This window comes from Tachypleus tridentatus, chromosome 13 (genome assembly GCF_004210375.1).
Source record: "Tachypleus tridentatus isolate NWPU-2018 chromosome 13, ASM421037v1, whole genome shotgun sequence".
NCBI lineage: Eukaryota > Metazoa > Arthropoda > Merostomata > Xiphosura > Limulidae > Tachypleus > Tachypleus tridentatus.
In genome coordinates this window covers 256,831,241-256,851,086 of record NC_134837.1, presented here as the reverse complement: position 1 = coordinate 256,851,086, position 19,846 = coordinate 256,831,241, and the positions used below count along the sequence as shown (strand labels likewise).

At 31.2% G+C, this 19,846-nt stretch overlaps 1 protein-coding gene across 27 annotated transcripts in view; it reads right to left on the bottom strand.

Moving 5' to 3' along the window:
- The window catches only part of LOC143237021 (uncharacterized), an 84,751-nt gene that overhangs the window by 12,229 nt on the left and 52,676 nt on the right, over positions 1–19,846 (bottom strand). For 16 of the 27 annotated variants that reach the window (XM_076475816.1, XM_076475829.1, XM_076475820.1 and 13 more), the window contains 4 exons: positions 18,252–18,326; positions 16,191–16,287; positions 13,934–14,216; positions 11,651–11,899 (listed from right to left, as the gene is read on the bottom strand). In XM_076475816.1, the coding sequence (XP_076331931.1) occupies positions 11,651–11,899; positions 13,934–14,216; positions 16,191–16,287; positions 18,252–18,326 (704 nt within the window). The remainder of the gene's footprint in view (positions 1–11,650; positions 11,900–13,933; positions 14,217–16,190; positions 16,288–18,251; positions 18,327–19,846) is intronic. The other 11 variants (XM_076475838.1, XM_076475843.1, XM_076475842.1 and 8 more) reach the window with 1 other exon arrangement.

The window sequence follows — 19,846 nt, the reverse complement described above, 5'->3', positions numbered from 1 at the left end:
AACACATGAAAAAATTTAACTACACAAAAAAGGGCATGTAAATCTTTCTATTTAGGCTGTTGACTCATATCATTCAACAAATTACATATAAAATTCAAGCGTACCAACAGTACCAAAGTATCCATTATTTTCTAATGTAGAAATTGTAATAAGTATCTGCCATTAGTCACATGTTCCAAAATATAGTACTAATAAGTAGAATATTTATTCATCACTCCACAATAACTGCATTAAACTTCTGATTCCAAAGAGCTCATTTGTACTGACGAAAACAAAACCCTTGTTACAGGAGTAAGACACTACCTGTGTTCAGATGCTGTAAGATGTAAAAAAACAACTACTATTATATATAATCAGTGCAAGATCCAAGCTTCTGCTATTAATACCTATAAAACCTTAAATTGTTCTGTTGGTTTCTTATAGGTGTACAATGGCACTACTACATCATCTAAGTTATAAACAATATATGTTATTTATTATTCTTACTATCCAGGTGATATACTGCTATAATATTACTGTATCACTACTATCCAGGTTACATACTGCTATACTTATTACAGTATCACTACTATCCAGGTTACATACTGCTATACCTATTACTGTATCACTACTATCCAGGTTACATACTGCTATACTTATTACTGTATCACTACTATCCAGGTTACATACTGCTTTAATATTACAGTATCACTACTATCCAGGTTACATACTGCTATACTTATTACAGTATCACTACTATCCAGGTTACATACTGCTATACTTATTACAGTATCACTACTATCCAGGTTACATACTGCTATACTTATTACTGTATCACTACTATCCAGGTTACATACTGCTATACTTATTACTGTATCACTACTATCCAGGTTACATACAGCTATACTTATTACAGTATCACTACTATCCAGGTTACATACTGCTATACTTATTACTGTATCACTACTATCCAGGTTACATACTGCTATACTTATTACTGTATCACTACTATCCAGGTTACATACTGCTATACTTATTACAGTATCACTACTATCCAGGTTACATACTGCTATACTTATTACTGTATCACTACTATCCAGGTTACATACTGCTATATTTATTACAGTATCACTACTATCCAGGTTACATACTGCTATACCTATTACTGTATCACTACTATCCAGGTTACATACTGCTATACCTATTACTGTATCACTACTATCCAGGTTACACACTGCTATACTTATTACTGTATCACTACTATCCAGGTTACATACAGCTATACTTATTACAGTATCACTACTATCCAGGTTACATACTGCTATACTTATTACTGTATCACTACTATCCAGGTTACATACTGCTATACTTATTACTGTATCACTACTATCCAGGTTACATACTGCTATACCTATTACTGTATCACTACTATCCAGGTTACATACTGCTATACTTATTACTGTATCACTACTATCCAGGTTACATACTGCTTTAATCTTACAGTATCACTACTATCCAGGTTACATACAGCTATACTTATTACAGTATCACTACTATCCAGGTTACATACTGCTATACTTATTACTGTATCACTACTATCCAGGTTACATACTGCTATACTTATTACTGTATCACTACTATCCAGGTTACATACTGCTATACCTATTACTGTATCACTACTATCCAGGTTACATACTGCTATACTTATTACTGTATCACTACTATCCAGGTTACATACTGCTTTAATCTTACAGTATCACTACTATCCAGGTTACATACTGCTATACTTATTACTGTATCACTACTATCCAGGTTACATACTGCTTTAATCTTACAGTATCACTACTATCCAGGTTACATACTGCTATACTTATTACTGTATCACTACTATCCAGGTTACATACTGCTATACTTATTACTGTATCACTACTATCCAGGTTACATACAGCTATACTTATTACTGTATCACTACTATCCAGGTTACATACTGCTATACTTATTACAGTATCACTACTATCCAGGTTACATACTGCTATACTTATTACTGTATCACTACTATCCAGGTTACATATTGCTATACTTATTACTGTATCACTACTATCCAGGTTACATACTGCTATACTTATTACTGTATCACTACTATCCAGGTTACATACTGCTATACTTATTACAGTATCACTACTATCCAGGTTACATACTGCTATACTTATTACAGTATCACTACTATCCAGGTTACATACTGCTATACTTATTACAGTATCACTACTATCCAGGTTACATACTGCTATCCAGGTTACATACTGCTATACCTATTACTGTATCACTACTATCCAGGTTACATACTGCTATAGTATCACTACTTATTACTGCTATACTTATTACTGTATCACTACTATCCAGGTTACATACTGCTTTAATCTTACAGTATCACTACTATCCAGGTTACATACTGCTATACTTATTACAGTATCACTACTATCCAGGTTACATACTGCTATACTTATTACAGTATCACTACTATCCAGGTTACATACTGCTATACTTATTACTGTATCACTACTATCCAGGTTACATACTGCTATACTTATTACTGTATCACTACTATCCAGGTTACATACTGCTATACTTATTACTGTATCACTACTATCCAGGTTACATACTGCTATACTTATTACTGTATCACTACTATCCAGGTTACATACTGCTATATTTATTACAGTATCACTACTATCCAGGTTACATACTGCTATACTTATTACAGTATCACTACTATCCAGGTTACATACTGCTATATTTATTACAGTATCACTACTATCCAGGTTACATACTGCTATACTTATTACTGTATCACTACTATCCAGGTTACATACTGCTATACTTATTACTGTATCACTACTATCCAGGTTACATACTGCTATACTTATTACTGTATCACTACTATCCAGGTTACATACTGCTATACTTATTACTGTATCACTACTATCCAGGTTACATACTGCTATACTTATTACTGTATCACTACTATCCAGGTTACATACTGCTATACTTATTACTGTATCACTACTATCCAGGTTACATACTGCTATACTTATTACTGTATCACTACTATCCAGGTTACATACTGCTATACTTATTACAGTATCACTACTATCCAGGTTACATACTGCTATATTTATTACAGTATCACTACTATCCAGGTTACATACTGCTATACTTATTACAGTATCACTACTATCCAGGTTACATACTGCTATACGTATTACTGTATCACTACTATCCAGGTTAGTAACTGCTATACTTATTACTGTATCACTACTATCCAGGCTACATACTGCTATACTTATTACTGTATCACTACTATCCAGGTTACATACTGCTATACTTATTACAGTATCACTACTATCCAGGTTACATACTGCTATACTTATTACAGTATCACTACTATCCAGGTTACATACTGCTATACGTATTACTGTATCACTACTATCCAGGTTAGTAACTGCTATACTTATTACTGTATCACTACTATCCAGGCTACATACTGCTATACTTATTACTGTATCACTACTATCCAGGTTACATACTGCTATATTTATCACTACTATCCAGGTTATGCTATACTTATTACTGTATCACTACTATCCAGGTTACATACTGCTATATACTTATTACAGTATCACTACTATCCAGGTTACATACTGCTATACTTATTACAGTATCACTACTATCCAGGTTACATACTGCTATACTTATTACTGTATCACTACTATCCAGGTTACATACTGCTATACTTATTACTGTATCACTACTATCCAGGTTACATACTGCTATACTTATTACAGTATCACTACTATCCAGGTTACATACTGCTATACTTATTACAGTATCACTACTATCCAGGTTACATACATGCTGCTATATACTTATTACTGCTGTATCACTACTATCCAGGTTACATACTGCTATACTTATTACAGTATCACTACTATCCAGGTTACATACTGCTATACTTATTACTGTATCACTACTATCCAGGTTACATACTGCTATACTTATTACAGTATCACTACTATCCAGGTTACATACTGCTATACTTATTACAGTATCACTACTATCCAGGTTACATACTGCTATACTTATTACTGTATCACTACTATCCAGGTTACATACTGCTATACTTATTACTGTATCACTACTATCCAGGTTACATACTGCTATACTTATTACTGTATCACTACTATCCAGGTTACATACTGCTACACTTATTACTGTATCACTACTATCCAGGTTACATACTGCTACACTTATTACAGTATCACTACTATCCAGGTTACATACTGCTATACTTATTACTGTATCACTACTATCCAGGTTACATACTGCTATACTTATTACTGTATCACTACTATCCAGGTTACATACTGCTATACTTATTACAGTATCACTACTATCCAGGTTACATACTGCTATACTTATTACTGTATCACTACTATCCAGGTTACATACTGCTATACTTATTACTGTATCACTACCAACCAGATTATACACTGCTGTATATATTACAGTATCACTACTATCTAGGTTACATACTGCTATACTTATTACTGTATCACTACTATCCAGGTTACATACTGCTATACTTATTACTGTATCACTACTATCCAGGTTACACACTGCTGTATATATTACAGTATCACTACTATCCAGGTTACATACTGCTATACTTATTACTGTATCACTACTATCCAGGTTACATACTGCTATACTTATTACTGTATCACTACTATCCAGGTTACATACTGCTATACTTATTACTGTATCACTACTATCCAGGTTACATACTGCTATACTTATTACTGTATCACTACTATCCAGGTTACATACTGCTATACTTATTACTGTATCACTACTATCCAGGTTACATACTGTTACATACTGCTATACTTATTACTGTATCACTACTATCCAGGTTACATACTGCTATACTTATTACTGTATCACTACTATCCAGGTTACATACTGCTATACTTATTACTGTATCACTACCAACCAGATTATACACTGCTGTATATATTACAGTATCACTACTATCCAGGTTACATACTGCTATACTTATTACTGTATCACTACTATCCAGGTTACATACTGCTATACTTATTACTGTATCACTACTATCCAGGTTAGCTAGTGCTATACGTATTACAGTATCACTACTATCCAGGTTACATACTGCTATACTTATTACTGTATCACTACTATCCAGGTTACATACTGCTATACTTATTACTGTATCACTACTATCCAGGTTACATACTGCTGTATACTTATTACAGTATCACTCACTATCCAGGTTACATGCTGCTATACTTATTACTGTATCACTACTATCCAGGTTACATACTGCTATATACTTATTACTGTATCACTACTATCCAGGTTACATACTGCTATACTTATTACTGTATCACTACTATCCAGGTTACATACTGCTATACTTATTACTGTATCACTACTATCCAGGTTACATACTGCTATACTTATTACAGTATCACTACTATCCAGGTTACATACTGCTATACTTATTACTGTATCACTACTATCCAGGTTACATACTGCTATACTTATTACTGTATCACTACTATCCAGGTTACATACTGCTATACTTATTACTGTATCACTACTATCCAGGTTACATACTGCTATACTTATTACTGTATCACTACTATCCAGGTTACATACTGCTATACTTATTACAGTATCACTACTATCCAGGTTACATACTGCTATACTTATTACAGTATCACTACTATCCAGGTTACATACTGCTGCTATACTTATTACTGTATCACTACTATCCAGGTTACATACTGCTATACTTATTACTGTATCACTACTATCCAGGTTACATACTGCTATACTTATTACAGTATCACTACTATCCAGGTTACATACTGCTATACTTATTACAGTATCACTACTATCCAGGTTACATACTGCTATACTTATTACTGTATCACTACTATCCAGGTTACATACTGCTATACTTATTACTGTATCACTACTATCCAGGTTACATACTGCTATACTTATTACTGTATCACTACTATCCAGGTTACATACTGCTGTACTTATTACTTATTAGTATCACTACTATCCAGGTTACATACTGCTATACTTATTACAGTATCACTACTATCCAGGTTACATACTGCTATACTTATTACAGTATCACTACTATCCAGGTTACATACTGCTATACTTATTACAGTATCACTACTATCCAGGTTACATACTGCTATACTTATTACAGTATCACTACTATCCAGGTTACATGCTGCTATACTTATTACAGTATACTGCTATACTTATTACAGTATCACTACTATCCAGGTTACATACTGCTATACTTTATTACAGTATCACTACTATCCAGGTTACATACTGCTATACTTATTACAGTATCACTACTATCCAGGTTACATACTGCTATACTTATTACTGTATCACTACTATCCAGGTTACATACTGCTATACTTATTACTGTATCACTACTATCCAGGTTACATACTGCTATACTTATTACAGTATCACTACTATCCAGGTTACATACTGCTATACTTATTACTGTATCACTACTATCCAGGTTACATACTGCTATACTTATTACTGTATCACTACTATCCAGGTTACATACTGCTATACTTATTACTGTATCACTACTATCCAGGTTACATACTGCTATACTTATTACTGTATCACTACTATCCAGGTTACATACTGCTATACTTATTACTGTATCACTACTATCCAGGTTATACACTGCTATACTTATTACTGTATCACTACTATCCAGGTTACATACTGCTATACTTATTACTGTATCACTACTATCCAGGTTACATACTGCTATACTTATTACTGTATCACTACTATCCAGGTTACATACTGCTATACTTATTACTGTATCACTACTATCCAGGTTACATACTGCTATACTTATTACTGTTATCTGCTATACTTATTACTGTATCACTTACATCCAGGTTACATACTGCTATACTTATTACTGTATCACTACTATCCAGGTTATACATACTGCTATACTTATTACTGTATCACTACTATCCAGGTTACATACTGCTGTAATATTACAGTATCACTACTATCCAGGTTACATACTGCTATACTTATTACTGTATCACTACTATCCAGGTTACATACTGCTATACTTATTACAGTATCACTACTATCCAGGTTACATACTGCTATACTTATTACTGTATCACTACTATCCAGGTTACATACTGCTATACTTATTACAGTATCACTACTATCCAGGTTACATACTGCTATACTTATTACTGTATCACTACTATCCAGGTTACATACTGCTATACTTATTACTGTATCACTACTATCCAGGTTACATACTGCTATACTTATTACTGTATCACTACTATCCAGGTTACATACTGCTATACTTATTACTGTATCACTACTATCCAGGTTACATACTGCTATACTTATTACTGTATCACTACCATCCAGGTTATATACTGCTATACTATATTACAGTATCACTACTATCCAGGTTACATACTGCTATACTTATTACTGTATCACTACTATCCAGGTTACATACTGCTATACTTATTACTGTATCACTACTATCCAGGTTACATACTGCTATACTTATTACTGTATCACTACTATCCAGGTTACATACTGCTATACTTATTACTGTATCACTACTATCCAGGTTACATACTGCTATACTTATTACTGTATCACTACCAACCAGATTATACACTGCTGTATATATTACAGTATCACTATTATCCAGGTTACATACTGCTATACTTATTACAGTATCACTACTATCCAGCTTACATACTGCTATACTTATTACTGTATCACTACCATCCAGGTTATACACTGCTGTATATATTACAGTATCACTATTATCCAGGTTACATACTGCTATACTTATTACAGTATCACTACTATCCAGGTTACATACTGCTATACTTATTACTGTATCACTACCAACCAGATTATACACTGCTGTATATATTACAGTATCACTACTATCCAGGTTACATACTGCTATACTTATTACAGTATCACTACTATCCAGGTTACATACTGCTATACTTATTACTGTATCACTACTATCCAGGTTACATACTGCTATACTTATTACTGTATCACTACTATCCAGGTTACATACAGCTATACTTATTACTGTATCACTACTATCCAGGTTACATACTGCTATACTTATTACTGTATCACTACTATCCAGGTTACATACTGCTATACTTATTACTGTATCACTACTATCCAGGTTACATACTGCTATACTTATTACTGTATCACTACTATCCAGGTTACATACTGCTATACTTATTACTGTATCACTACTATCCAGGTTACATACTGCTATACTTATTACTGTATCACTACTATCCAGGTTACATACTGCTATACTTATTACTGTATCACTACTATCCAGGTTACATACTGCTATACTTATTACTGTATCACTACTATCCAGGTTACATACTGCTATACTTATTACTGTATCACTACTATCCAGGTTATATACTGCTATACATATTACTGTATCACTACTATCCAGGTTACATACTGCTATACTTATTACTGTATCACTACTATCCAGGTTACATACTGCTATACTTATTACAGTATCACTACTATCCAGGTTACATACTGCTATACTTATTACTGTATCACTACTATCCAGGTTACATACTGCTATACTTATTACTGTATCACTACTATCCAGGTTACATACTGCTATACTTATTACTGTATCACTACTATCCAGGTTATATACTGCTATACATATTACTGTATCACTACCAACCAGATTATACACTGCTGTATATATTACAATATCACTACTATCCAGGTTACATACTGCTATACTTATTACTGTATCACTACCAACCAGATTATACACTGCTGTATATATTACAGTATCACTATTATCCAGGTTACATACTGCTATACTTATTACTGTATCACTACTATCCAGGTTACATACTGCTATACTATCACATTATCAGTACTGTCCAGGTTATATACTGCTATACTATCACATTATCAGTACTGTCCAGGTTATATACTGCTATACTATCACATTATCAGTACTGTCCAGGTTATATACTGCTATACTATCACATTATCAGTACTGTCCAGGTTACATACTGCTATACGTATTACTGTATCACTACTATCCAGGTTACATACTGCTATACTTATTACTGTATCACTACTATCCAGATTACATACTGCTATACTTATTACAGTATCACTACTATCCAGGTTACATACTGCTATACTTATTACTGTATCACTACTATCCAGATTACATACTGCTATACTTATTACAGTATCACTACTATCCAGGTTACATACTGCTATACTTATTACTATATCACTACTATCCAGGTTACATACTGCTATACTTATTACTGTATCACTACTATCCAGGTTACATACTGCTATACTTATTACTGTATCACTACTATCCAGGTTACATACTGCTATACTTATTACTGTATCACTACTATCCAGGTTACATACTGCTATACTTATTACTGTATCACTACTATCCAGGTTACATACTGCTATACTTATTACTGTATCACTACCAACCAGATTATACACTGCTGTATATATTACAGTATCACTATTATCCAGGTTACATACTGCTACACTTATTACTGTATGACTACCAACCAGATTATACACTGCTGTATATATTACAGTATCACTATTATCCAGGTTACATACTGCTATACTTATTACAGTATCACTACTATCCAGGTTACATACTGCTATACTTATTACTGTATCACTACTATCCAGGTTACATACTGCTATACTTATTACTGTATCACTACTATCCAGGTTACATACTGCTATACTTATTACTGTATCACTACCAACCAGATTATACACTGCTGTATATATTACAGTATCACTACTATCCAGGTTACATACTGCTATACTTATTACTGTATCACTACCAACCAGATTATACACTGCTGTATATATTACAGTATCACTATTATCCAGGTTACATACTGCTATACTTATTACAGTATCACTACTATCCAAGTTACATACTGCTATACTTATTACTGTATCACTACTATCCAGGTTACATACTGCTATAAATATTACTTTATCACTACTATCCAGGTTACATACTGCTATACTTATTACTGTATCACTACTATCCAGGTTACATACTGCTATACTATCACATTATCAGTACTGTCCAGGTTATATACTGCTATACTATCACATTATCAGTACTGTCCAGGTTATATACTGCTATACTATCACATTATCAGTACTGTCCAGGTTATATACTGCTATACATATTACTGTATCACTACTATCCAGGTTATATACTGCTATACATATTACTGTATCACTACTATCCAGGTTATATACTGCTATACTATCACATTATCAGTACTGTCCAGGTTATATACTGCTATACATATTACTGTATCACTACTATCCAGGTTATATACTGCTATACTATCACATTATCAGTACTGTCCAGGTTATATACTGCTATACTATCACATTATCAGTACTGTCCAGGTTATATACTGCTATACTATCACATTATCAGTACTGTCCAGGTTATATACTGCTATACTATCACATTATCAGTACTGTCCAGGTTATATACTGCTATACTATCACATTATCAGTACTGTCCAGGTTATATACTGCTATACTATCACATTATCAGTACTGTCCAGGTTATATACAGCTACATTAAAAGTTGCTTCCTTTGTATGTAATTGTGAAAACTTCAAAACACAAAATGTAAAGCCACAAGTTTGCATGTACCTCTGCATGGACCCACCAAACTCTCATGTAAGAGTTAGTGAAGCTCCATTAACAGGGACTAAAGTAATGATTAAAAAAAACCAGCAATATATGCTACAAAAGGCAAAACTGAAACTTTTCATATGTCTCTCCACGAGCCTTACAGATCTCCATAGCAATTTTGGTGAAGATCCGTCCACAACCTGTGAAGTAGTTACATGAAGACACAATAGACAGTATTATTATATTTATATGAATTTGCTGGAGTACCCATCACTTGGATGGAAGTTATGTAAATTCATGATTAATGAAAGGTTATTTTAGGACACAAAAAGTTGCTTCCTTTATATGTAATTGTAAAAAAACCTACAAAACTGTAAAACACAAACTGTGAAACTGCATGTTTGTATGTATCTTCCCCATGGACCCAATAAACATCCATATTAAATTTGGTGAAGATATATATATACACTGGTATACCGAGACAATGTCATTATTATTCAAGTCATATGCTGTTGTAATAAGGTGTGAGAATTATAACTTATTCATGAGGATTCATTGCAAAGTTTACTGGTTTCAAATTAATAAAGTCTATAAAGTTCCCATCTATAAAGTCATGCAATAACATTAATTTAAACAGGAGTCTGACAGGTGTAACATAAATTAGCACAGAGCCACTTACCACAAGCACTTCGACTTTTCAATAAGAATTCTCTCACTTTTTTTTTCATTGTTTTACACACTTATTCAATTAAATGGAGAAACTTTCCTATAGAACTATTCTGCTAACCTCATCTGGTGGTTTTTTAGGAGGAGGTTCAGCTTCCTTTGTGTGCTTTCTGGGCCTAAGTTTTGATCTCTGGTGTTTACCATCATCACCCTTTGACTGGTGCTGTGTGTGATTGCCCATCACTTCACTAGATTCGCTGCTTGCACTTTCACTACTGGAACTGTTTTCTGCACCATTACTACTTTCGTTATAGTCTTCAGACTGACTCTCATTATCTGAACTGGTTTCATGTGGCAGTGCTCCTTCAGGCTTAGGGAGTTAATAGTGACAAGTTCTTAAACCTTTTTTTTTCATTTGAATAACATCTCATTGGAATAATAAGACTGTAATAAAATAGGCATAAAACCTTCTAACACCTTACATTATCAGATGAAACATTTCAAGCCTACAACAAAAGTACAATGATTTGAGTTATGGTTGACTATATATAACAAATAAACCAAGTAGATCTTTCCAAAAGTTATGTTTTGTAATTATGGTCTTTTTAAACAAACACTCACTTGTACAAGCTGTAAAAGTATTATAACCAACTTAGTTCTTCCTACCATCAGTGCAAGAGTGACTTGACAGTTAAGCCAAAAACTGAAAACAAAGTCTAGTAATTTTATAAACAGATTGACCTGTATACTATTTCTACAAAATATATATTTATTTAAAAAGTTAATTCTTTTCTCACTATTTTACTTTTCCAATAACTTTTGAAAAGAGATTCCTTCTGTATTTTTATATATATTATCTAACAATAAAACAAAACAATCTTGAATCACCACTGAATCATGATACCAGGAAAAAAAAAATCATTCTCTCTAAGGAACTGCTCTTCTATTTTAGAATCAATATGTTTATGGTAAAAACTTTAATTTTTAAGACTAATTCTATCTAAAGAAATATTCAGAAAGTATTTCTTTAGACAGCACATTATTTCTCAGAAACATCAGTCATATAGATATATACTTCCTACTTTTAAAGTTAATTTAAAGCAGAGCTGAAAATCACTAAAAACATACAACTGTCTTAATGTACCTACTTGTAGATGTACTGGTTTGAAAGAAATATATTAGAAACATCTGTAATACTTCTGTTTCAAATTCCTTTGTATTTAGTGTAATTTAACCACAAACAGCAATAATGAACATGATAAACTTTGATTTTATCATGTACTTATGTACTGATACTGTAATACTTAAAAGTTTATCATGTACTTATGTACTGACACTGTAATACTTAAAAGTTTATCATGTACTTATGTACTGACACTGTAATACTTAAAAGTTTATCATGTACTTATGTACTGACACTGTAATACTTAAAAGTTTATCATGTACTTATGTACTGATACTGTAATACTTAAAAGTTTATCATGTACTTATGTACTGATACTGTAATACTTAAAAGTTTATCATGTACTTATGTACTGATACTGTAATACTTAAAAGTTTATCATGTACTTATGTACTGATACTGTAATACTTAAAAGTTTATCATGTACTTATGTACTGATACTGTAATACTTAAAAGTTTATCATGTACTTATGTACTGACACTGTAATACTTAAAAGTTTATCATGTACTTATGTACTGATACTGTAATGCTTAAAAGTTTATCATGTACTTATGTACTGATACTGTAATACTTAAAAGATCTTCAATGCTTCCTATTAATAAAGCTTTTAAAGAGAGATTTCTCACGAAGAAATTCCAAATGAAAATTACATTTTTTTTTCAAGTAGATAATTATATATTGATACTTTCAATAAAACTAATTCTTTGCTCCTCACAATAAACCTTTTTTTTTCTTTTAAAGCTTTTATTTCTGTGTAAAAGTTTGTTTTAAAATGGATATGTAAATATTCTATTTCTATTTATGTTCATGGCTGGTGTAACTTACTCGGTTATACTTTAAATACTTCCTGTTACCAATTAACCAACCACTGGTGGATCTCTCAGGATTAACTTTTAATAACAAAGTACTTTCTACACAAATTAATGCAAAGTTTATGTTGAAACCATTTGTGCCAGCTGGCACAGGCACAGCATAATGCACACAAAGATTTTACTAATTAAAAAATAAGCACAAAAAATTTCAAAAATAAAACATTAGAACTTAGTACTTTATGTGTATTAAAAGTATTAAAATTAACACCTATTAACTGCCAGTTCTGAGTTGAAAATACTGCTTTTTGATTTTATTATGTGAAAAGGTGATGAAGGTGAAGAAACCACACGTGTATATACCTTTTCCTGAAGGATGACAAAAAGAAACTATGAAAATATGAGCCTGACCTGTTTTTTTCTATATTTTCCTTGTGTTTTTGTAATAACAATTTTCTGAATGCCATTCCTTGAGGCCTTCCATGTTTCTGGCAATTCAGGTGACCTAGGATTGTCATCTTTTCTTCTTGATGATGTTGAGAGTGTGGACACCACCCGAAAGTCTGTTTTATTCTGCTTTTCAGAAACAGATTTCTTTCTTTCTTCTGGAAGATGTATAGATACTTCTAGAAGAGGATTATCTGACAGATTTGTGGAGGAACTTGAAATGTCACCATTTTCTTTACATTTTTCACTGAAACACGGTGTAAAGGCATGAACACTAACAACCACACACCTTAAGTGCTCATTAATAAAAATATTAATTCCTGAGTAATTAAATTACATTAAATCTTTAAAAACAAATACAAAAGGAGCAAAAATGGACTATCAATGAATTATAAGCAATTATTTAAAATGTTATACATCTAAAATGACAAAGCCGTGAACAACTTGGATATACTAAAAACGTAAGCATTAAATTAACATTGTAGATAATCAATAATTTGTTTTTTGTCACCATAAATAACAGTCGTTCATTACTGTAAAAGTAAACTCATCCATAGGACAAAGGCGTTTCAACAAAACAAGACTATTTGAATTACAGATCACCTATAAAGAACTGCAGAAAGCCAGTACAACACAACAAAAGTGGCTGTTGTTGCTCTGCAGGTGCCAGATTTCACTAAATATAAAATTAAACTAAAAGCTAAGTTTGGGCCATATAACTTAGTACAAGTAAACCCACACAGATGCACTGGCCTAAAAGTTTTATTACCTACTCAACTGATTTCAATCTCTTGTTCTAGAATAATTGAAGACAGTTATGATTTCACATTTTTATTTTTTACGCTGATAAGTATGAGAGCTCTTGAAATCCTTTTCTACATTAAGATTATAATGTGTAATAAATTCTAGAAAATTAATCTAATTTTTTTAGTAGCTGCACTGATGCTACAAACATTCAAACCTGTAAAATTAAAAAACTACCTACTTTCACCCATAAGCCATAGCTGTAGCAGAAATAATACCAATAGTGAAAGAATAATGTATCCTATTTTCAACCTATTTAAAATGTACTTTTAATATTAACCACAATTGTTTATTATTATTATAAGTAACTAGAAAATCAAAGAAATACACAATTCAAACCATTAAAAGAAAAATTTCTATGCTCTAATTTGAATAATTATTATACACAGTCAGATTTCACATTTAACACAGAATTATTTTAAACTGACCTTTTTTTTGCCTTAATGTTTTTTTTTAATTCAGTAAAACTCATTCCACTAAACCTTCTACTATTACCCAAAGCCAATTTATAAGAAAAATGTAAAATATTAATAAATTTGATAAAATGTAAGCAGGCACTACAGATCAAAACTAAAATGCAATTTGAAAATTTATGAAAATTGACTATAATTAATTGACTTACAATTCAAAACACAAAGAACTTTTGAAAGCCTATCACCATGTGATCAAATTTTTACATTTAGTTTCATATTCCATTGACTCTAGACTGCCACAATTAAAAATAAACAAATATTCACAATATATTTTTTATTATTATTATTTCCAGCTCAGGAATAGCCAAGCATAAAAATAAATGATTAGATTTATTTGGTTTTTTTAAATATCTTTGCACTGTCAATAGTCTTGCACAGTTGTGTGTCCATAAATGTTCCATTTGACTGGTGTAACCATATTCCAGAGATTTTTTTTTCTCTCCTCCTACTTTATTTTCCAACAAAAACAACTGTAAAGCTAAAAATAAATAATGCTCATCAAATTATTATGTACTGAATCATCAGTTTGATGACCTATCTTGTTTTAAGCCAATTTTCCTATATCTCATAAGATTTAGCCAACTTAAGAAATTTAGGTTAGTCATAAATCCATGTATTAAGCAAACAGTGCATAATAATTTTCACAGGTAACAACAACAATATTAAATATTATGACTATTATTAAGTACCAACTATATGAATTGACACAAGTTTATCAAATTTTATATACAAATCTACAAAGTAATTTTCAACATAAAAAAAAAAAAAAATCTGTTGTAGTTTAATAAATTTGCAATTTATTCTTTTATTGGTCAGATAAACTTAAAGGCAAAAACCACTATGATTATATTATTAATTTCTATTTTTAATCAGTAACACACACCTCCATCAATTTCTACATTAACATGCAAGATTTGTAAAATATAGAAAGGAAACATTTTTACCTTTTGTTCCCTGAAGTTTCTAATTCATTGGGCGAGGAAGAATTTACCCGAGTGCTGAAGGAATGATAGGATGAGGTTGAGCCATTAACCCCTGAAACTGGATATTACAAGAATAAAAAAATAATGTTAGAAAGCAGACAGAGAGAAATCTCATGTTTAAACAAAGACAGGGAAACAAGAATGGACAGAAGTGCAGTACCATAAAAGTTAGAAGAACACACACTTGACACATCTTTTTATTAAGTAACATTAAAAAAAGAGAAAGAACTAAGCGATCAGGAAAAAAAAAATATGAGTAAAGTACTGATGACACATAAATGTCTGACAAGACCTTTAGGTAAATTTGAGCATCCTTGCTTATTAAATGACTACACAACACTGCTTTTCCCCATTCTAAACACATTCCAGTTTTCAAAAGTACTATGCAATACTAGTTGGGGATTTCTGTGTCAATTAATAATTTTTTTTAAAACAAGTTTTCTTCATCAATTATAACGATTTGAAAAAAAAAACCATTTTGTACAAAATACCAACAATAATTCCTAACAAAGAGAAAACATAACTTTATATATCATTATTTTAGAGTTTCACTTGAACCTCAAAAGATAGTTCAGGTATCAATATTATATCTCTACCAATCATATATTACACATGTTAATAATTACATTTATTCTACAATAATAATAACAATCCAGTGCAATAAGTGTTTATATTTTTAATGCCGTCCATTTGTACATGGTACATAAATGAACAAGCTTAAGATTCTTATTCATAAATACTTTGTACACATTTTGAACAGTAGTGTCCATAAAATGTCATCATATAAATGAGGATATGGGCTGATATTTTGTCCAGGATGACACTCTAGAAATCTTTCAAACATGACTTCTTTAGATATATGAATTTGTGCACTGTTACTAAACTTCAAAAGGCATACAAAGAACATTCACACAGAAACAAAAGGCAACAGCAACAGGTTTCTGCATCTCTACACTACTATTATTACACTAACCCTAACAATACTGGTCATTATTTCATTATTTGGTGATTTCATAACATGCAGTATATTTTAGCCAAACATATATTAATGATTTCCTTAGTCTGAGATCATGCATCCAAACATTACTAATAGGCACTTTTCACAAAATATTAATGTGTGATAAACATTTGAAAAACAAATCTATCCTATGAAACAAACTATTATTAACAATAATGACAAAATTGTAATTAAATAAATTTCTAATGATAACAAACAGTCATTAAAAAAAAAAACAACACAGAAGTGACAAGAAATTAAATAAACCTCATGAAACAGAACTTCATTAATATAATGCACATAACAAATGTCAAATACTAAGGAAACACTATACTTGAACACACAATTTAAAGGATGTTAAATGTTTTCATGCCCTTTAAACTATTACCTCTAGTTTCCAGAAGAATAGCATGCAAGTTCTAACACAATGTTATACACATTAATATACAATGATCATGACAGGTGTTTATGTCAGATATTAATATTAGAGATTGTAATGTATTTCCATTAAAGCTTCTACAACTAAACTGTAGATTAAAATATTACGAATGTCAAACTCTTTGTAACCCTAAAACCTTTCTTTTTGCATTTTTAGTCACTCGTGATGCCACAGCTTGGTAAAAACTTTGACTTAATTTTTACTCTCTGAAATTTTTTAATAAAAAATATATTTTAATATTAAACAAGTCTAACAAATGTATAAAAAACAGAAAATAGCTTAATATGTTAAATAAAGCTTTCAAAATTTCTTGTACATATCAGATGACACTCTTTTTAATAATGCAATTATCACAGATACACCTCTATTTTATCACTTAACATTAGTTTAACTAATATTTACACTTTACTATTTTGAAGATTCTGGATTTATTTCAAAGACTTCCAAGTTTCCTTATCCTTTAAATAAGTAAAAAAGAAAATAAATACAAAACCTAACAAACACCCATGCAAGCGAACTGTATAAAAAGCCTGCAGATGTCATGCAGACAACATCCAATTCAAATCGTGCTGTGAAAAAAAATTACCTTCAACTTTAGGTTCATGGCAAACCTCAGCTGATGGAGGTTTTGCATACAGATGCCCTAACATTTCCTCTATGACTGAAAGAGTAAATTGGTAGTAAAGAAAACAATTATATCTAATTTCCTGAATTAGAAAGACTAAAGTGAAATTAAGGAAATTCCAGAGTATCTTTCAAAAAATGCATTTAGAACCATCTCAAACAATTAAGTTTTGTTTTTAATACAAACACTCACAAAAGACATTCTCAAAACTAAATATATTATACAATTTTGAAAATTTATTTGTAAAAATATGCACAAACATTCCATTATAATATAAATTAGTATAATTACATACAGTGTTCAAAATATTTGTAAAGTGCTATTAATATTAAAACTCGTACATTTAGATTTAATATACCAAGTAAAAGATGCAAAATTGACTAAATTTATGTATACCCTTAAGTCTTCAGAGGAAAAATGTTGTACACCTGCCATTTTTCACTGGATGAAATACTTGTTTCACCCAATAGCATAAATGCATTTTTTTTATTATAAATTCTAAATTTTTAGTCAATCTATGGCAAATTCAGATTTTTTTGGTTCCGTCATAATTACTTATAAGTTCTCTATTTAATTTTTATTGCATTATAAATAAAATTTATAAAATGTTATTATAAATCAAAAGAAATGTTAAGAACATTTAAACATTATTGAAAATTCATATTCTTCTCTCAAGCTTTAAAATCAAATGAACCAGTAAAATGTAATCATTAAGTCCAGTGTTCACACAGAACTGTAGTCATTAAGCCCAGTGTTCACACAGAACTGTAATCATTAAGCCCAGTGTTCACACAGAACTGTAATCATTAAGTCCAGTGTTCACACAGAACTGTAATCATTAAGTCCAGTGTTCATACAGAACTGTCAAAATGTTTGTGCTTTTTCTCCCTAAATTACCTAAACTTTTGAAAACACATCAATTACAAAACAATGCTTCTGTATATTATGTACTTCCTTTAAATATGTCCATTTTCCATGAGTATGCTACCTGCTTATACACACACAAAAAAATTACACAAAGTTATCTAGCATATTGTTTTGTAACACTAAAAGCTTCAATACAAGAATTTATGTCAAAAATGGTAAGTTTCATTTTTATACATTGCACACACAAAAAGGAATGTTTAAATAAACATTTAATAAATACAAACTGTATGTAAACAATAACACCCACATATCAAATTACAAGCATGTCCAGAATTTCTGAATTTATCATTTTTCAGATCTTAAGCTTGTCTGTTTTTTCTGTAACTGGACACACTGTCTTCAGCATTTGTTGAAGAAATATATAGGTTGGTAACACAGAGGTGTGGAATTCACAGCACCCAATGCTCATGACATCGAGTGTTACTCCTGTACTTTGCCCAATGTCTTGACCATCATTTGCTTTGTTATGTTTTAAAGTTGTTTAAAAGAAGTTTGCAATCATTAAATCTTTCACTGGCTTACTAATGTTATAAGGTAGCTTAATTACTATGGAGTGATTTCCAATCAATTAATATATTATTAAAGTAGTTCTATTAGGGCCTTATAGATTTTTATTGAAAGGTTCCAAT